The 19,463-nt window shown below is 45.6% G+C and overlaps 4 protein-coding genes across 6 annotated transcripts; 2 read left to right on the forward strand and 2 right to left on the reverse strand.

Annotated features, from left to right (window-relative positions):
- The first annotated feature begins 126 nt into the window (after positions 1-126).
- Positions 127-3,117, forward strand: LOC103977217 (multicopper oxidase LPR1 homolog 1-like). 2 transcript variants are annotated; one of them, XM_009392666.3, is made up of 4 exons: positions 127-235; positions 826-1,068; positions 1,236-2,693; positions 2,782-3,117. In XM_009392666.3, the coding sequence occupies exons 2-4, from the start codon at positions 844-846 to the stop codon at positions 2,833-2,835; spliced, it is 1,737 nt and encodes a 578-aa protein (XP_009390941.2). In that variant the 5' UTR covers positions 127-235; positions 826-843; the 3' UTR covers positions 2,836-3,117. The 2 variants fall into 2 exon arrangements, with proteins under 2 accessions (XP_009390941.2, XP_064968975.1); XM_065112903.1 differs by having other exon boundaries at positions 133-240.
- A 177-nt stretch (positions 3,118-3,294) lies between these two features.
- Positions 3,295-5,015, reverse strand: LOC135614987 (pathogenesis-related genes transcriptional activator PTI6-like). Its single transcript, XM_065112910.1, has 2 exons — positions 4,724-5,015; positions 3,295-4,623 (listed from the first exon to the last, which is right to left on the reverse strand). Exon 2 carries the CDS (start codon positions 4,414-4,416, stop codon positions 3,514-3,516), a length of 903 nt encoding a protein of 300 aa, XP_064968982.1. The 5' UTR covers positions 4,417-4,623; positions 4,724-5,015; the 3' UTR covers positions 3,295-3,513.
- Positions 5,016-7,684: 2,669 nt separating this feature from the next.
- LOC103977214 (uncharacterized) lies at positions 7,685-8,522 on the reverse strand. The gene has a single exon (XM_009392664.3). It carries the CDS (start codon positions 8,451-8,453, stop codon positions 7,902-7,904), a length of 552 nt encoding a protein of 183 aa, XP_009390939.2. The 5' UTR covers positions 8,454-8,522; the 3' UTR covers positions 7,685-7,901.
- Positions 8,523-9,783: 1,261 nt separating this feature from the next.
- On the forward strand, positions 9,784-17,765 carry LOC103977395 (uncharacterized). 2 transcript variants are annotated; one of them, XR_010487802.1, is made up of 9 exons: positions 9,784-11,255; positions 11,757-11,913; positions 12,146-12,651; positions 12,711-13,042; positions 13,115-13,462; positions 13,546-13,914; positions 14,034-14,236; positions 14,320-15,645; positions 17,393-17,765. XR_010487802.1 is itself a non-coding variant. In XM_065112927.1 (6 exons), exons 1-6 carry the CDS (start codon positions 12,539-12,541, stop codon positions 14,566-14,568), a joined length of 1,614 nt encoding a protein of 537 aa, XP_064968999.1. In that variant the 5' UTR covers positions 12,136-12,538; the 3' UTR covers positions 14,569-14,794. The 2 variants fall into 2 exon arrangements, 1 of the variants encoding a protein (XP_064968999.1); XM_065112927.1 differs by lacking the exons at positions 9,784-11,255; positions 11,757-11,913; positions 17,393-17,765 and having other exon boundaries at positions 12,136-12,651; positions 14,320-14,794.
- Positions 17,766-19,463: the final 1,698 nt, after the last annotated feature.

Below are 19,463 nucleotides of genomic sequence, written 5' to 3' on the forward strand. Positions count from 1 at the left end.
GGGATGTCATCCATCGACTGGTGCCGTTGTTTTGTAGCCCTTTGTTAGCTGAAGACAAAAACTTTGATCGGCTCTCTTAGACCATTCTCTCACGTAACGTGTAGAGATAGTGCATGTTGACGCGTTGGTTTTGTTGGGTGTGTATATGGATGGAGCTTGTGCACGCCCTCGGCCATTCCATCACGGCTTGTTGCTCTTTCCGGACTCCAAAGCTACGACATCTCCCTTACAATAGGCAAGGTTTCCTTTCTTCTTGTCATCTCCCTTCTCGTTCCTCGTCTTGTCAGTTCTCATATGGATGGATAACCACCAGTGTTTCATACAATCTCACAGGCACAAGGAGAGAGAGAGAGAGAGAGAGAGAGAGAGATGAGTTCTCAATTGCATGCATGGCTACCAATGTACACTTTCTCTTGAAAGAGAGAGCTGTCTATAGACAATTTCTACCGGGATTTAGAATGGAGTCGATCTAGTAAATGCTATCTTATTAATAGTTACCAACCGTATCTAAGCTTATGGGAAGCAAGGCACCCTACTTTGATCACTTCCCTACCAAACCCACCTCACCTACATGCACCATATAGCTCAAACAGCCCAATTTGTGTCAAAAGCATTATTCTTCTCTCTTTAATCTACGTATGCCGCAATTGTTTCATGCGTGGCAAGCAACTCAAGATGACCTACCATGTTCAAGATCAATCATGTAGAGATATATATATACATATAGTTGCTTGTGCTTGCCACATCCGACCCCATAATCATGCTGCATGTTAAGTAAGCTCTTTATCGTGCTCTTATGGTGGCAATAGTTCTTGTTCGTCGCAGGATATCCACCGCAAATCGATGATGGCCAAGTTGGTGCTCGCTGTTCTCGTCCTAATCGTCGGCCTCGCTGCCGGAAACCGAACGCCTCCTGCTGTGACCGATAAGACCCTTCGAAGGATAGCTCACTCTCTGAAGAAGTACATCGAACCTCTCCCCATCGTGCCCAAGATCTATGGCTATTCCACGCAGGATGGCCATCCAAAGTCTATCAGTCTCACCATTGGCATGTTCCATAAGAAATGGGTAACATTCTATTTCCTTGAAACTTACTGTAGTTTATTAGGACATGTGGAGACATCTTAGTGAATTGTTGCATGGTCGATAGGTCTTACATAGTTAAATTTAATGTATTAAAATCATGGTATATATAATGTTAATCTATGTAATTTCTCCTTTACATGTTCATGCAGAAGTTCCACCGGGATTTGCCCGCCACCACCCTATTCGTCTACGGCGCCAGCCGCGAGGCGGCCACATTCCCAGGCCCCACCATCGAGGCCCTGCAGGGGGTCCCACTCAACGTTACCTGGGAGAACCACCTCCCGGAGAAGCACATCCTGCCTTGGGACCCGACGGTCCCGGTGGCCATCGCCAAGCACGGCGGAGTCCCTGCTGTCGTCCATCTCCACGGCGGCGTCCATGAGCCGCAGTCCGACGGCAGCGCCTTCGCGTGGTACACCGCCGACTTCCGTGACAAGGGCCCCAAGTGGACGCAAGCCACCTACCATTACCCCAACGTGCAGCACCCTGGCAACCTCTGGTACCACGACCACGCCCTCGGCCTCACCCGCGCCAACCTCCTCGCCGGCCTCATCGGCACCTACGTCATCCGCAACCCCTTGGCGGAGGCCCCCTTCGGCCTCCCCACCGGAGGCGAGTACGACCGCCAGCTCGTCCTCGACGACCGGAGCTTCTACGATGACGGCTCCCTCTACATGAACTACACCGGCAACAACCCCACCATCCACCCGCAGTGGCAGCCCGAGTACTTCGGGGAGGTCATCGTGGTCAACGGCAAGGCGTGGCCGTACCTCGCAGTCCAGCGCCGCAGGTATCGCTTCCGTATCCTAAACAGCAGCAACGCCCGTTACTTCAACCTCTCCTTGTCCAACGGCTCGTCCTTCACCGTCATCGGCTCCGACGTGTCGTACCTCCGGAAGCCCGTCACCGCGTCGTGGATTCTCCTTGCACCGGCCGAGATCTTCGACGTCGTCGTCGACTTCTCCGAATCAAAAACTTCCACCGTCAGGCTAACGAATAGCGCGCCGTACCCATTTCCCGGCGGAGACCCGGTGAGCACCCTGAGCAGCAAGGTCATGAAGTTCGTCGTATCTCCCAAGAAGACCAAGGACGACTCTAGGATTCCAGCGGGCTTGATGACCAATTACCCCAAGGCGGACGAGAAGGAGGGGACGGTACGGAGGTACATCGTGTTGTACGAGTACCAGAGCACGACGGGCGAGCCGACGCACCTGTATATCAACGGGAAGAGACTGGAGGACCCGGCGACGGAGACGCCGAAGCAGGGGAGCACCGAGGTGTGGGAGGTGATAAACCTGACAGGGGACAACCACCCTCTTCACCTGCATCTGGCGACGTTTCAGGCGGTGCGGGTGAGGGAGCTGGTGAATCTGGAGGCGTTCAAAGCGTGCATGACGCGGAAGAACGACGCCGTCAAGTGCAACGTGAAGGCGCATGCGACGGGGCAGCTGAAAGCCGTGCCGGAGGACGAGAAGACGTGGAAGAACATAGTGAAGATCGAGCCGGGCTACATGACCACGATCGTGGTGACGTTTAAGCTCATCGATAGAGACGCGCACTACCCGTTTGATGCAACAGCTGAGCCAGGTTACGTCTACCATTGCCATGTAAGTGCTTCCTACGTGCGCCCTTCTTATGTGCAGAGCAGATGGTCTGTGTGACTCAACTGACTTGCAATTCCTTGTGTGCGTGCAGATTCTTGATCATGAAGACAACGCAATGATTCGACCCCTGCTGCTGAAGCATTGATGGAGGACAAAGCGTTCCTCGTTGCAAATTCCAGCAGCTACATGTACGTCACTATAGTACAGCGGTACAATAGGCTATATGTGTTTCATTTCCTTGCTCCTCTAATCTCTATCGTTGGGTTTTTAGAGTTGGGACATAAATAAAGCCCGACAAAGGAGTGTTTGTCTTCGTCTACTTCAAATTTGTAGCCTTGTGATCGAACGTATTGTATTTGTCTCGAGCACTTTGTCAGTTGTTCGTAAAGTGTTCTGCCAATAATGTCATATTTTCCCACATAGTTAGGAGCAGTCAAGCGTTCGTCTCTTCATGCTCAGTGTGTGTGTGTGTGTCAGTTTGTTCGACGTTCAAACAAGCTGGTGGTGCGGTTCACTGTGACCGAGTAAAGGAGAGAGTCCACGAGAGAGAGAGAGAGAGAGAACACGAAAAAGAAGCGTCTGAAAGAGACGAGGGCAAAAACCGAGAGCTAAGGACAAGCGTCTCATTCACTAAGGGGCGGCTCTTAGAGCGCCAGATGAACAAACCAAACAAGGAACGCTGCAAAATGGACCCTCCTCTCAAACGCCTCTTCTTCTTCTACTGCTAATTCCTACCACACTCACCGAACTGACTCTCATTTATTCCACAAGTAGTAACTTAAATGGGGGTAATGAATGATGAGCTGCAAAAATTTCCAGTCAACTAGAAGTCAAAGTCCATCCACCGCTCGATGACGTCAAGGCTGGGGAAATCTCCGTCGTCGATCGCGTCGTCTATGGGGAGATCCGCCAGGGGAACCAACTCGTTAGCATAAAGATCCGACCCGAAATTGCACATGAGGAACGGATCGAACCCGAATCCGAACTCCGCCTCCATCGGGCAAGGAAGGGGCGGCCCTTGCCCCTCGAACAGCTCTGCAATGGACTGCTCCTCCACTTCCACCGCCGCTGTAGTTTTTGCCGGCGGATCCACGACGCCGGAGATAGGGACGTCCAGTACGGAGTAGGGGGAGGCCGGGGCCGCCACTTCCACGGCGTCGGAGCGCACCGAGGCGCAGGCGGCCGCGGTGATGGTTGTGGTCGAGGAGTTGGATGACGCGACGGAGGAGAGGCCCTTCTTCTCAGCCTGGAAGACGAGAGCGGCGGCAGCGTAGGCGGCGGCGGCGGCCTCCGCGGTGTCGTAGGTGCCGAGCCAGCGGCGGGCGCCGCGGATGGGGTCGCGGATCTCGGCCGCCCATTTCCCCCACGGCCGCCGCCTGACTCCCTTAAACTTGGCGACGGAGGAAGCGGTCGAAGACGAGGTGACCGAGCCGAGACATCTGTCCTTGGGTTTCCGAAGGGCTTTTGAGTTACGCCCGGTGCTCTCCTGCGACGAGGCCTGCGCCAGGGGAAGAGGGAAAGGGGGAGGCAACGGGAACTCGTGAATCGCCCTCTTCCCGCGGGGGGAGTTCGTCCCCTCGCAATCGCTCGAATCAGTGGCGTCAGGATCATCGAAAACGATGCGGATTCTTCGCATCAACTGTTTGGATTCGATCCTGGGAGTAGAATCGGATCGTTGGAGCTGCTTTAACCCCCTCCTCCTCTTCCCCATCTTATCCTGCTTCATTCCACGCTGCAGCTCCAGCACTTTGCTTCTCTTCCCAACACCCAAAACAAAAAAGGAACAAAACCGAAAGAAAATTAAGCAAAAAAAAAAAAAAAAAGTAGGCGGTTTTGATCTCTCCGTCAAGTGAAGTCTCCTCTCGAGAAGATGTCAAGGTAATAGCACCGCTTTATATGCTGAAATCCAAAATACTTCACTCCAAACCCAACCCTGCAACAAAAAATTAGAGAAAGCCCTAACGATCGATCTTTCCCGAATCTTATCTTCTAAGAGAAATAACGAGAATGAGAGGGCGGGGACGGATGGGTACCGGATATATCGCATCGAATCCGTCTTCTTGGATCCCTCCGGCCTCTGTCGCATGCGGATAGAAGATGAGACGTGGGAAGAGGAGGAGGAGGAGGAGGAGCAAAAAGGCGGTACCACCGATGGTACAAGAGGCAAAGCACTGCTGATCCAAAGCTTCGATCTTTCCGGCACGGAGCGACGATAGATGGAAGGAACCAGACGACATAAATCCAACCTCTCGCTCGCTCCTGTCCTCTCTAAAACCCCAGGAGAAGGAGGGCGGAGGGGGGCGCAAAAGGAAGAATGACGATGGGGTCGGGGCTCATTTATAGCAGCAGCAGCAAGAGCGAACCGGAAAGGGGTGGGTGAACGTGTGACGCTAATCTGTCGCCGGCCCCACCTCCTTTCGCGCGAATCTCGACGACAGCGATCAGTAATCAAACGGCTGAAACAACCATCGGGTGCGAAGCGGGTTCGTGTCGTTCTCGGTGCGTGATTTAGACGACAAATAAATATACGCAAAAAAAGGTTTCCTTTTATTTTAGAATTATTACTTTCAAGAAATAGGTGAAGGAGAAAAACGAGAAGATACTTAAATATCAGATTCATACGGTGGTGAGGAACGATTTGCGGTCAACTTAATTCTATTGCGTGCAACCCCCTCTAGCGGCCTCGTTCATGTACATGATTGATATGACAGAAATTTTCTGTTCATCGGATCTTAAAAAAAATTGTTTTTTGAGAGAATAATCGTGATAGATTCGTAATGTTTGATTGATGCACTCGTTATCTTTGGTAAGATATTAGATTGAGATCTTCGTTCAAATGGAAACAAATAAAATAATTAGATTGATATTATTATTGTTGTTGTTATTATTCAGAGATAAAATCTACGTGCATGTATGCTTGTCTTGGCATAATCTATTGATTAATTGGCGCTACGTACGTTGACGAAAAACAAAAGTCAAAACCTGGAATAGTTCACCTGATGAGGATTCATGTCGCACCTTCTACGTATATAGCGTCTGCTCTTATTCGTATTGTCTGTCATGAACATGCAAAACATGAAACTTCATGATGCATCGTATATGATGATCGATAACTTTAAGAAAATATACACGTACGTTTGTATACCCACTTAAGTCTTTATCATCATCATCATCATTATTATTATATATTTATTTATTTATATCGATTTTGTTCCTCATCTTAGAACATTAAGTTTAATGTGACCTGATGAATTTTTTTTTAAATAAATACCATTTTGAATTACCAAACTCGAGATGATTTAGATGTTTAGATAGGCCAACATCTTAGTTATCCGATCACCTCTATAAGTTGCTAAGACTCCCCATCTTATTAGCATGAGGTATGCTCAACAAATCTTCCCTGATGATTTTTTTTGAAAATAAATATCATTTTGACTCTCTCTATCTCATCCTAAACCCATGCCCTAAGTGTGTTCCTCGAGCTCTTTCTCTCAAACATAATTCAATCGAAAGAAATGCTACTAGACACATCTTTTATATAGTCTTTGTTTGGAACCTCACTAAAATCGCTTCAACGTTGATTTAAGACTAATAATAGGTTTGAACATTCTATTCAAGATGACTTTCTTCGTATCATGGTCGTATAAATTATTATATAAAAATGATCATTTTTTATACATCAATTCAGTTAATATTTTATATTGAGCGTATTATGCACGATTTACCTTCTTACCTTATATTCATCATCCGGTCTCATCATCTTATAAACGATTTTTAGTGTTAATTTGTATATATAAATGAGTGCTTAGTTCAAGAACCTAATAAATACCAATGGTCAAGAAGAATCCTGATTTATTTTTCGATGATTTACCTGAATTACCTTCTAATATGAAAATTAAATTAGCCATTAATTTCATCCCTAAGATGATATGAATATCAAAGGCATCTTGTAGAATTAGCAAAGTCATAGATAAAAGTTTCTTTTGTCTAGTGTTTCATCGTGAGATGCTTCTTATGAGACTTTATATTAATTATAAAAAGTTAAACTAAGTATCATATATCTATCTATCTGAAAATGAAAATGCATTTGATCGATTATAGAGTGCACATATATTTTTAAAAATTAATTTGAGATCTCACCTATCAATTGAAGATTAGGGAGTATATTCCTATAATATTATTTAGAACTCGATATGTATCATTATAAATTCTTGATAATATTATTTGGTTTAAGAATAACCCTTATAATATTTGTGGATTTGATGAATAAAATATTTTAACCACTTTTAGATAATTATATTATTATATTTACTAATAATATTTATTTCGTTTACATTAAATGATTCATATGAGAGAAGAGATGTTTCTTTCATCTTAAATTTTTTAAGAGAATGATTGTGATAGATTAGTAACGTGCCATTCACTCATTATGATTTGCAACGTATCAAATAGATAACTCTAGTCATCAATTTCTATTAAGCTAAGTGATAGTTGGTTAAATATAAACAAATAGAATGGTTAGATTTACCCTAATGAATAATATTATTATTATTATTATTTAAAGATAAAATCTACCTTTTACAACCAACCAAGCGTGCGTATGCGTATGAGTTTGACTTGGCGTAACCTATTGATTAATTGGGATTTCAATGGTTGACGAAAAATCAAAAGTCAAAATTTGAAATAGTTGACCTTTACAAGGGTTTATAATATTGTCTATCGCATGAAATAAACATGTAAAAAGGGAATTAGAGGGGGGAGGGGCATCAGTGGATATGATGATTTACAACTTTATGTATATACCAACTTAAATCCATATAATTATTATTATTATTATTAGACTATATATATATGTTTATGTTTATGTCAATTTTATTTCTTATCTCCTATGACAATTTTTAAAAAAAATATATCATTTTCACAAACTAATTATTAATTAATGTCAAAATTCATGTAGTTTTTCTTGTAATCCCAATTGGTGCAGTAGTAACCCATATCACAAGTAAATCGTTTTTCTTGGAATTACTCCACAATTCTACACCGTTGGATGCCCATCAGAAGGTCGAGTCATGTGGATTACATCGTTGAATTAGAAAACCGATGACCCCTTTACTGCTTCTCACTCACGGCTTCGCCTTTCACGGACAAACACCACCTACCGTTTCTAAAAGCAAGGAAAAGGTAAGAGAGAGGAGAAGCGTCCGATTTCCATCAGACGGCAGGCAGCGTCTCTGACCGCCACGAGAGATCCGCGTACTCCGGCGCCCCACACGCTGTCGCGTCGCCGTAATCGAACAGCTCGCCGTCGAACACCACCACGTCCTCCGCCTCCGCCCGGATCCCAAGTTCGAATCCATCGTACCCACTGAGATCGTCGTCGTCGAACCCCCAGATCTGGCCGAACCCGAACCCCTCCTCCTCGTTGTACGCTTCGCTGCCATCACCGGACGAGGACGGAGCCGGCGGTGGCAGGCCGAGCTCGTCGTCGGAGGCCTCGAAGAGGTACCCCAAGTCCGGCGGGTCCGACACCGCCGCATCCTGCGGGGGTACGTGCGGCGGGGCCGAGGGGAGGGCCATCTCCTTCTCGAGGCTCTTCATGACGGAGGTGACGTCCTGGTCCCCGGCGTTGGCGTCGGCGTCGGCGTCGTCGTCGAGGATGTCGAGGAGAAGGCGCTTGGCCTCCGGAGACGACATCTGAGGCGATTCCTCCTCGCCCTCGTCGCGATGCCTCTTGCGGCTGATGGATGGAGAAGACACTTCCATTAGGGTAAAATGGGAAAAAGCAAGGAAAAGCGCACGGAGAACAGCACTAGTACGCGTGTGAATGGGTTCGTGAACGGCGTAGGGGACTTATATAGGGAGGCGAGGGAGGGGGGTTTGGGATTTTGCTCTTCTCTTTCCCAGGGGCTTTTTCGTAAACACGAAAAGTATTGGCAGATTGTACCAGACGCGCCATAAGTCACGAAACACGGGGGGCTTAAGGTGGAGGCGCGGAGATCGGGGAATATGGGGGCCACCGCATCACGAGCGCCCGGCGGGTCGCCTTTTACTTTTGGTTTGGCTTCGTCTTCTCGGCTCGGCTGGAGCGGTTTCCCCTATCTTAATCTCCATCGGCAAGTACCGTTTCCTGCGGCTTCTATGTTGTTTGGGGAATCACTAACGGATTCAAACCCTCTCTCTTTGACCGCGTTTTGGATAGGATAACTTTGAATCGATCAAAGATAATTGAAATTTTAGTTGCCCTAAAATGTTAATATGGCCACGTGTTCTAGTCACCCTCGCGAGTTTCCATCTGCGTCCCGAAACTTGCGCCCACCGACGCGGGCACGTCGGCGATGGCGTCGAGGGAGGTAGGGAAGTAGCTGCATGAGTGGCTGCAAGTGGTGTTCGGTGGTCGATCGGGGACAGCGATTCGATGCGGCAGAGGGTTAGTGGCATTTATCATCCATCTCTCAGTGGCGTGCGGCTCGTGATGACTCGTGCGACGGCTGGCCGAGCCGGTGGAGCACGGGCAGGAGGACACGTGGGTAGCGACGGCAACGTGGCAGGCGTCAGACCGACACGGGGAGGAGGTCACGTGAGACCGGAAAAGAGAGAGAGAGAGAGAGTGTGCGTGTGCGTGTGAGGGCTGGGGTTGTGGGGACCACAAAGCGGGCGTGACCGACAGGTGAAATAATTGAGAGAGACAGATGGGTAAAAGAAGCGAAGCGACGAAGCAAAGGCTGCGGTGGGGCGGGGACCACCGCCACTACCGCCAACGTGTTCATCTTCCTCCTTCTCTCGCCATTCAATGGCAATATATATATATATATACGTGTGTGTTTCTTTATCTCTTCTCGTATCATTACTTTTTATGTATAAATATTAATTATATATCCATTCGTATATATATATATATATATATATATATACGTGTGTGTTTCTTTATCTCTTCTCATATTACTTTTTAAGTATAAATAATAATTATATATCCATTCGTAATCCATTATCCGACTATCGAAGCCACTGTTGGACTATCTCGTGGTCGAGTCAGCGTTCCGTTAGCCGGAACAGCGTTTCCCTCGCTGCAACCAGACCTAACCCATCGTCGATCTTTGTCGCTTGTGCTCTGTCACGTCTGTTCGAACAAGGGAGGAGGACGAGGAGAGGCGGCAGTTCCCCACGCGAACGGAAAGCTCTCTCACTCTCCCCCTTTATTGCTTTTATCTGCTTCTGCTCGTTTCTATAGTTCTTGTCCACTGTCTTCCTCTGTTGTGTCTTAGGGTTCTTGAGTCGTTGTTGGGTCGCGGATGATTTCTTGCAGCCCATAGTCTCGAGTGTTTCTTAATTCTTAGGTTTCTGCAGAATACTGAGTAGCATATATGTGACACATTATTTCCTGCAACCCTTAGTGTCTCCGTTTCTGAGTTAGGGTTTTTCGAGAATATTGGGTGTTAATTGCGTGACGGATGATTTCTTGCAACCCTCGGTTCACGTTTTGGGCTGCTCGGCTTTACTTGGGCTGTTCGCTTTAACGAATTGTGCTTCTTGAATCGGCTATGGAGATTTAGTCAGGTCGTTTGGATAAATAAGCTTTCGCAAAGCACTCAGAATTTCGTTTTCTACATCATACCAAACTTATTAGGATGTGAGAATGCTAAGCTTCCTCCAAAAAGCTACTTTTGTTGTATGCATATGAAAGGTGGACATACCACCTGCTTTAAGCATCTGTCAGAGCTTTACATCTAACTAGTATTATAATTTGTTCCCAAGTAGAGGGTTTTTTGGCATGGATTTTGGACATATTTTTGTAACAAAAGAAGTGGTTCTATTAATTCATTGGCAACTGTGACTTGCTGGATGGTTGGGAAGTTTACTTGCTAGTGGAGGTGGAAGCACAAGTTTTAATTCATAGTGCCTTTATTTGTGCCATTGAAGGTCTATTAGGAGCAACATCGATGATCATAAGTCATATGGGAGGCCCAAATCAAGCAGTTTCAGGAAACGATCTCGAGACCAGTTTGATAATGCGAAAAGGAAGAGGCATAATTCTAGCCATGGTCGTGGTTCTACGACAACTAAACCTATTGATACTATTTATCGCATACTTTGTCCTGTGAAAAAGATTGGTAGTGTTCTTGGGAAAGGAGGTGAAATCTCAGAGGTACGACCCATGCAAAGATAAGGGTTGCAGATGCTGTTCCCGGGGTAGAGGAGAGAGTAGTTATGATCTTTTGTTACCTGTGGCAATCTGAAAGAAATGATTCTGATGAGGATCCCTATGATAATGATGGAATTGAGTTAGAGGATATGCGTGCCCGTTGTCCTGCACAAGATGCTTTACTGAAGATCCACTATTGGATTGCTGCAGATGAGATTCTACTAGGTGGTGTGATACAAGAAAATACTGAACCTGATGATGTTGTTGCTACTCGAATTTGGTTCGCCAAGAATCAAGTTGGGTGTCTTCTCGGCAAAGGTGGCACAATTATTCAGTAACTTATTGGTGATACTGGTGCAAATATTCGCATATTGTCTTCGGATCGATTTCCACCTTGTGCCAGGAACAGTGATGAACTAGTACAGGTAATAATACCATTTCATGGGCAATTTATAATTTGTGTTTTTGAAGTTTGCTATGGTAATTGCGATCTATGTGAAGAATCTCTGCTCTTTTAAAATTAAAGCTTGTTTGAACATATGCAATTGGGTGCTTCGGATTGTGGTTTTGAGATGCATGGTTCTTCTAATCGATTGAAGACAAAGTCTGCCACCATCTCGAGCATTCCATCCATATTAGTCTGACTTGGAGTAAGAGTTTTTTTTTTCCCCCTTTTCCCTCCACGATAAAGAATGAGAGTATATGTTTGCTTATATATAGCTGTTATTGTAGACAATAGTATGTTTAGAGGCTTGAAGGTGATCATTCTTTTCTCAATGAATGGATAATATTGTTGTTCCCAGTTGTTTTGATGCATGCATGCTGAATTCCTCTGGAACAATGAAGATGCTTTTGCTGGATGCCTTCTTTGGAACAAAGGGTCTCTTTAGTCATCCATTCGTTTTGAACAGTTGCTCTATGCGCAGATCTCTGAAGGACCTGCCAGCATCGGAAATCAAAGCCTCCCCAAACCAACTCGAAGAATCAAAAGAACAAGCAGCAAGTTGAAGCTGGAGAGGAGGATTTCACCCTGATGCGTTTTCCTAGTCGTTCGAAGCAAGTCCAGCAAAATTCAGAAAAAAGGTTCGACATCTGCCTGCATCTCATGTGACTCACACTAGCCTAGAATAACCAAGTACACACACACACACAAAAGAAAGAAGGTAAAAGCAAGTTCTTTTGCTGCAATGGTGATTCCCTTTTGATCCCTTTGGGTCACTCATCACACCAAGATTTGTTGCATTTGATGCTCTTGCGGGCGCAACACAAATTGTGATATAACAACGTAGTTCAGTTTGCTTCACTGCTTTTACAGGTGATGATGAGCCCGCCATACCCCACCTCCCGGGTGTCACGTGCCAAACCTCTTTGGTCATATTATGCCATCGAGTCAAAGGGTCATTGGAGCCATGCCGGAGTTTAGCTTGTAATTGTTGAATCAGGTCACCACTGCTGACCCACTTACTTTCAGAGGATATGATGATAACCTTCGCTTTAAGAGTTTTGTTCGTGTCATCCCACTTTCCTCACCACAAAGCAGCAGTTCGTCATCGTGCTCGCTGCAACGCACATTACCACCACCCCACCCTCATAAATGAACACCAGCAGTCTCCCCCTTGCATTCCTCCGAGTGATTGGCCTGCAAGCTCCCAGCGAACCAGTTTCTCATCTCTCTTGACATGGCCAAACCTCCCAAGAATAGGCTGTGATGTTTGTCTTCCATGTCTCCGCCTTCCTCGTCCTCCTCCACCTCGTCACCTTCCTCCTTACCAAGCTGTTCACCTTCCTCCTTGAAAGAGTTGCCGCTTCGACAGACCAAAGGTACTCAACTACGTTGATCCTCTCTTTCTTATTGTCTCTTTACTAACCTTCTATTGCAGGAATTCGCAGCTCATCAGCGAAGATGAGATCAAGCCCATAACAACGTACGAGTGCTACTCTGATGTCGAAGAGTTAGCTGCCAGCATCTTTGGCAGGGAAGACGGCCTACTGTTTTTCTACAACGAAAGCATCACTGCTGATACCCCACTTCTCGAAGAAGCAAAAGACTTCGATGAGCGACACGCCTTCAAAGTCGACGAAAGCTTTGTCGCAGAATCCCCTCTGGAAGACCATGAAGGTCTCGGGCTCGAGCATGGCGATGTTGTGGCGATCGTCGACCTAAAACCATCGAATCATCCACCTTCAATCATATCTAATGGGCCTCTAAAAGGTACCTTTAGATGCCACTACTTGTTGGAAGCATAAAGCCTTCTGTTGATATTGCCTATGCTGTTGATTACAGATGAAGATACGGGTGGGGATGCGCTCCACAGAAATGAAGATGAGAAGCAGCAGGAGTTGTCAAAGAAAGAGAAACTCTTCATCGTCGACCGAACCCATTCTGTCGACAGCAAAAGGTTGCAGCTGGAGGAGGACACGTTCGGTGGTTCTCTCACAGGTGCATCGACATCCAAGAGCTCTATGGAGTGGAGAAGCTCCACGATCTTCAGGGACTCGGAGACAGAATGCCCCTTCTCCTCCTCATCACGCAGGAGCTCTTCCAACTGGGAAACGTACACCTTGTTCCGCAAGTACGACGAGGAGATGATGTTCTTCGATAGAATCAGCGCACAAAAGCTGACGGAAACAGGTCACTCGTCATGCATTTCTCACATCCTCCCTCGACAAATTTGGTTCACGTATTGACAAGATCACGTATACCGTAATTTTCAGAATTGTTTACATCGATGAAGTTCCAACCAAGATCAACCTCGCAAAGGATAGCTCACATATTTACAACACACAAGAACAGGGGAAGCACGGATCCGTATCAAGAACTGGAGGGTGCTTATGTGTCTCAGATTTGCCTCGCATGGGAAGCTCTTAACTGGAATTACACCAACTTCCGGCGAAGGATTGCCAAGGGATCAGACAGCGAAAGCTCTTCTTGCACCGCATGGATAGCTCAGCAATTCCAACAGTTCCAGGTCCTCTTGCAGCGATTCATAGAAAATGAGCCTTATGAGCGCGGTCGGAGGCCCCAAGTCTTCGCTTGGAAGCGGATTTCTTCTCCAAAGTTGCTCCAAGTTCCTGAGTTCCGAGGTTGCTACACACCTGTCTCCTTTGCCTCATTGCCTATCTTTTAGACTTTCCCAAGTGCTAACCTCTCTCTCTCTCTCTCTCTCTCTCTCTCTCTCTCTCTGCATCACTGACCTCAAAAGACACAGAAGCAGATGAAGGTAAAGAAGAAATGATCTCATCCACCGAGTTCTTGGCGATTCTCGAAGATGCGATTCGAACCTTCATGAACTTCCTCAAGGCAGACACGACGAATCCTTGCCAAATGCTCAAAGCTTTCTTCAAGACAAAGCCCAGTTCGGTGGATCCAAATCTTCTTCGTCTTCTCAAAAGAACTAATAAGAAAGTGGGTCATTCATGCACTGCCTCTTCAACTTCTGCTCTTCTTTTTCCTTGTATACTCATACGGACACGATATCTTCATTTCAGAACAAGACGAGGCTTAAGGATCTCTCGAAGCGAAGAAGGTGTCTGACGAAGAAGAAGCGAAAAGGAGAAGAGGATATGGAGATATTGATGGGTCTAATAGACATGAAGATCGTGTCCAGAGTCCTAAGGATGCCTGAGATCAGCCAAGAGCAGCTGCGGTGGTGCGAGGAGAAGATGAGCAAAGTGAAAGTATGGGACGGCAAAATCCAAAGAGATTCGTCCCCACTTTTCTTCTTCCCTGTTCGCTGACTCCAACGTCGCCAGCGTCGTGTAATCTGCTTTGCTTTAGGTTGCCTGATGACTAGATAAAGCGCCTGGATATACATGAGAACATGCATCCCACCCTGACCTTGTCACTGCAAAGACAGAGACAGGTGCCCACAGTTGGACATGGGTGCATGCATGTTGGTGTGACTTGGAGATCGAGGTTTTGGGATGCAATGTTGGGTAGAAAAAGGAGAAAAGTGTTTAGGGACTCCTGTGACCATTGAGTGACAAAACAAAAGTGACATATATATTATATATGTATATATATAATACATAGAGCAGAGGGAGAGAGAGAGAGAGAGAGAGCGAAGCGCACCTTTAGCTTTTTGCTTTACGTGGCTACGTTTCTTGGTGGATAGGGCTCCCACAAAAGAAGAAGCTGGCAGGCAGCAAACAAACACTAATAACAGCAGTTCTTTCTTTCATGCCAAGTCTATTTTACAGTGTCACCTTTGTTTTCGTCAAACCAGGATTATGGCACTAATTATACTTTAAGATATCCATGAGGGCATCGTGTTCGGCTTGACTAAGTTTACGTGGTCTTTGTGAGAGGATAATAAATAGTTCGGCATAAATGTGTAGCGATATGTATTTAATACTAAGCACATGAGAAATTGTAGATCATAGGGACGTTGATTGATCTGACCAATGGGGCCAACATTAGTGGACGGTCTTGATGTAAAGCTGGACCTCCCCCCCAAAGTGGAGGCTGAATTGGAGCCACTGATTCTGGTGGGGCCTATCTCAGCGGACACCATGCAAAGGGGAGTATTTAAGGTTGCAGAGGGTCCACTGCCAGCGGAGAGCCCCGACGGCACGTCACGCGTCTCGTCCTCCGCTTTCGCCTGTCTCGTGCGAGCGTTTCTTGGTAAAGATTCGATCTAGGGTTGGAATGCACAAATCATTCAAGAGGAGTTGCGGTGTCGGTCGACCGCAGCAGCACCGGCGTGGGCGGTGATTAGTCGGGAGGCGACTCGTGGAGTTGTCGCCCGGCTCCGAGGGGTTGGCCTCACGCCTTCATCAACCGGCTTTGCTCGGATCGGTGGCTGCTTCTTCCAGGTAGGTCGGAAAATTATGCGTCTCTTCTTGGATTTCAGCCGGGAATTTGTTGTTTGATTCTGCGGAATGGGTAATCGACTGTTCTTATGATGATATACCATTTGCTTCCCAAGTCTCGGTTAATTCATGCTTCATGCCCGTCGGTGTGTTGTTCTTATGAATGCATTGCAAATCAAAGACTTTGTTGCGGATCCACCCGTTGATGGTGTTAGATTAACTTATTCATCTCAGATTTTGTGAGGAATAAGCAGAGACTTCACGGTACTCGCTCGATTAGTCTCCTTGTTCTTTGTTTCCAAGGCGAATTGGGTGGGCGAAGGCTCGGGTTGGACATGTTTGGGAGCCGCCCCCGGATCCAGTTATCCGACAACGTTTCTTGTCGGGTGTCACGATCAAAGCCCCAATTGATACGACTCCTTAGTCCTATACCAGTTGATGTTATAGCGGGTGAGGTATTGCTGGTAGGACCATCATCACTATCTTGAATGGTGCAGGCCACTTTGTAGCCAACAAATAGAAAAGGAACAAAAGGATAATAGAAGTTGAAATTTGAGATGAGGAAGGGTGCACCCCATTCTTATCTTCTCTTGTCCTGTTCATCACATACTTTAATTTTGGTCACATGGTAGCATCCTCCATCAGCTATAGGAGGTTTATAATGGATGACTTGGTCGCCATCACTGTAAGAGGTAGTTTGACTTTATTCAGTTTGGCAGATAGAATATTCAAGTAAGTGGAAGTGCTTTGAGTATGAAATAGTCTCAACCATTTTTGTAATTCAAGTCCAGATCAAATGGGCTAAATATAACTCAATTACCATTCCTCTATGAATCTTCTTGGTTCCCAGCGTTATGGTTGTGGAGGGATGAGTATATGTTTCTTCCATTCAGGTCTTTCTGTCACTGCTATTTCTACATGATCAATGACTTTGTCAACTTTTATATGAGATGAATGAAAGCAGATGAAGCAATATATTATATGCCTTTGCAGGATGGTTCTCATTCTTTGACATCTGAAGTTCCTGATGGTTTCATTATTTGCTTGAAAATGGATCTGACGAGATGAAATTTGAAGTTTCTGAAGACACTTTACACAATATGTATTATGCTTAAAAAGTAGTACACGATTAGATGTACTTGAATAGGTTTTGTACACTACTTGACTATACCCTTTTACCATTGTCATGTCAAAAAATATTCATAGATCCTCTTGGCAGATCTTAAGCGGCAATGTAGCAGCTTTATCTTACGAACCCAGCTCATCCATTATGTATGTTAAGCAGACTGTCATTTTGTCATTTATTTTCAGTTATTTCTGGAGTCTCCTACTGTGATCTTGCCTCCTCTTAGTTCCATACATGGAGACCTCCTGTTTTTTTTAGATTATTGCCAACATCCTTTGATTTGCTGAAGAGAAATGTGGAGACATCTTTGTATTTCAACAAAATTTTTGGTTCAAATTGTTGTTCAAAACGATGCCAAAGCAGTGAGATCTGTTCTTACGAAGGTAGTATCTTGGTTAATTTTACTGTAAATTTATGATGAGAATGAAGCGGCCTTTGGTGAATTTAAAATTAGTTGAGCATTTTAACCCTTTTGAGTACCTTATAACTTGGCTCATGCGGCCTGCTGTAGATTATTATATCTAATGCACAAAATTTTGAACTGTCGTTGTTGAATTAGCTTATATATTTCAGTTGCTCTGTCATTGTTGAATTAGCTTATATATTTCAGTTGCTTTATGACAGATGTGGTGGGACTGAACTGGCTTTCGGTGAACCAACAAGTTGAGCCTTCGGATCGCTTAAAATACTTTGTTGCATGGTTCTTACTGTCTGTTGTAACGTCTCTAGAACCGGAGAGCGCAAATATTGTGCTTTGGGTGAGCAACACATTATATAGGAGAAAGTAATTTAGAGCTTTCGGCTCACTATAAATACTTTGTTGCATGGTTCTTATGGTCTGTACTTTGTTGCGTGGTTCTTATGGTCTGTTGTAACGTTTCTAGAAGCAAATATTGTACTTCTTTACTAGGTTAGCAACACATTAGATAGGATAAAGTAATTGTAACTCTAAAGCTTAGTTTTGATCTTAAGAATGCCTAATCACTAGTTGAGTTGATGCTATGGTTTTAGCAAAAGCTTATAACTTTGCTTGGCAGTGTCGCAACAGTGTGAGGAGAATTGTTTATTCTTTGTGTAAGAAGGGGATGAAACTAAAAGAAGGCAGATAAGTTAATGACTGTCTTTTTTGTGTTTTGGGTGCAGTAACCATCAATGACCACCAGCATACATGTTGCAGCTTGTTGGTAATGCGTCATCGCATCTTATTCCGTGTAAATGTATGTATGGTATTTGGCACACAGCTACCATTTGGTAAGATTGTCTGAGAGAATATCTGAACACATTTCCTACCTAACAGCTGATTGGTTTACGTCGTCTGCGCAGGAATGGTGAAGGCCATGATCGCTCTGTCCAGATTGATGAACATACATGGATTCCAATCATAGAACGCAGATGGAGAACCAACCATGCATGCACCGCAAAGGTAAAATCCTGGCTATTATCATTAATACATCTTGTTTGGTTGTCTTGTGTGTCGTGTACCAAAGTTATTATGAAAGCCAGCATAGACTCATCGGGCTACTAGTTTAGGTAGGTGGCTGTGCCCACAACACCCAATTTGGCAAGCTTTTCTCGAACGGAAATCTACTGACTCAAGTGTCCTGTAGCACCCACAAGTCTTAAGAGAATTAGCCTTGACAAGTCGTCATGCTCACAACTAGAAGAAAACATATCGGCTTTGGAGAGAGAGAGAGAGAGTCTTTCTTTCTTGCTCTCATGTGTCTTGATAACGATGAGCACAAATGTAGCTGGGGAGACGCTGGGCACTCCCTGAGACGACATGACCGATGTAGTAATTGCGGACCGGCGGATGAGTAGGTCGGTGTAGGTATTGCTGCCATGGTGGCGGATTAGATGGCCGAGTTGGTATGCTCGGATAGACCTGTTGGAACCGCAGGCATGGCGCTCCGATGTCGCCGCCTCGTTGTCGGAAGCCCCCGAGACTGAGATCCCTGAAACCAACAAGACCAAAATAGCTCCACCTCCTCATGTGCATTACATGGAAGGTAATGGCTTTGACCGTAACACATACCCGATCGCACCAACACCAGCACCGGCAAGGCCTTCGTTGCCGAACACGAGCTGGCGAGCACGAGTGAGCGTCTCCGTCTCCCTCTCTAATAATGAACACAAAGGAATTGAAAGTGTCTAGTTCATTTGTCTAATGAACAAAGGAATTGAAAGTGTCTCCGTCTCCCTTTCCCTCTCCAATCAACAACGTCACATCAACTTCTCAAACTCTTTGTGGTGCAACAGCTAGGAATGTGGTGGTCAGTGGTCTTGCCTTGCCGATGTCGGTTCATGTGCCCGCCCAGTGCTTGGGATTTGCAGAACTTGAGGGAGCAGAACCGGCACTCGTACACCTTTCCTGCTTCTTCCTTCCCTGCACTATTCTTCTTCTTCTGCTTCTTCTTCTTCTTCTTAAACCCTGCAACAATCTTTCGTTCGGATCAGAGTATCCAATTTTCACATATATTCTGTAGAAAATGCCTACTTACGGGTGGTGTCAGCGGAAGCAGCAGTGGTCATTGAGCTTTCCTCTACCGGTTGTTTGCCATGTTCTTCCGGCAAGTTGTTGAGGTCTAGCGAGTTACCTTCTGGTCTCCTGAAACCAAATCAAACCCTGCTTGTTTTGCATTCTTCTGAATTGACACAAGAGTAGAGGATGATATGGAAGATTACATGGTATTATTGC

Source organism: Musa acuminata, chromosome BXJ1-3 (assembly GCF_036884655.1).
Source record: "Musa acuminata AAA Group cultivar baxijiao chromosome BXJ1-3, Cavendish_Baxijiao_AAA, whole genome shotgun sequence".
In the NCBI taxonomy this organism is placed as follows: Eukaryota; Viridiplantae; Streptophyta; class Magnoliopsida; order Zingiberales; family Musaceae; genus Musa; species Musa acuminata.

What these genes read in the sequence shown, in the direction of transcription:
- LOC103977217 (XM_009392666.3), top strand. Translation starts at nt 844, where the DNA reads ATGATGGCCAAGTTGGTGCTCGCTGTTCTCGTCCTAATCGTCGGCCTC. An exon ending in GCATGTTCCATAAGAAATGG is followed by an intron (nt 1,069 to 1,235) that starts GTAACATTCTAT and finishes ATGTTCATGCAG; the next exon opens with AAGTTCCACCGGGATTTGCC. An exon ending in GTTACGTCTACCATTGCCAT is followed by an intron (nt 2,694 to 2,781) that starts GTAAGTGCTTCC and finishes GTGTGCGTGCAG; the next exon opens with ATTCTTGATCATGAAGACAA.
- LOC135614987 (XM_065112910.1), bottom strand. Translation starts at nt 4,416, where the DNA reads ATGAAGCAGGATAAGATGGGGAAGAGGAGGAGGGGGTTAAAGCAGCTC.
- LOC103977214 (XM_009392664.3), bottom strand. Translation starts at nt 8,453, where the DNA reads ATGGAAGTGTCTTCTCCATCCATCAGCCGCAAGAGGCATCGCGACGAG.
- LOC103977395 (XM_065112927.1), top strand. Translation starts at nt 12,539, where the DNA reads ATGTTTGTCTTCCATGTCTCCGCCTTCCTCGTCCTCCTCCACCTCGTC. An exon ending in GCCGCTTCGACAGACCAAAG is followed by an intron (nt 12,652 to 12,710) that starts GTACTCAACTAC and finishes CTTCTATTGCAG; the next exon opens with GAATTCGCAGCTCATCAGCG. An exon ending in TCAAAAGAACTAATAAGAAA is followed by an intron (nt 14,237 to 14,319) that starts GTGGGTCATTCA and finishes TCTTCATTTCAG; the next exon opens with AACAAGACGAGGCTTAAGGA.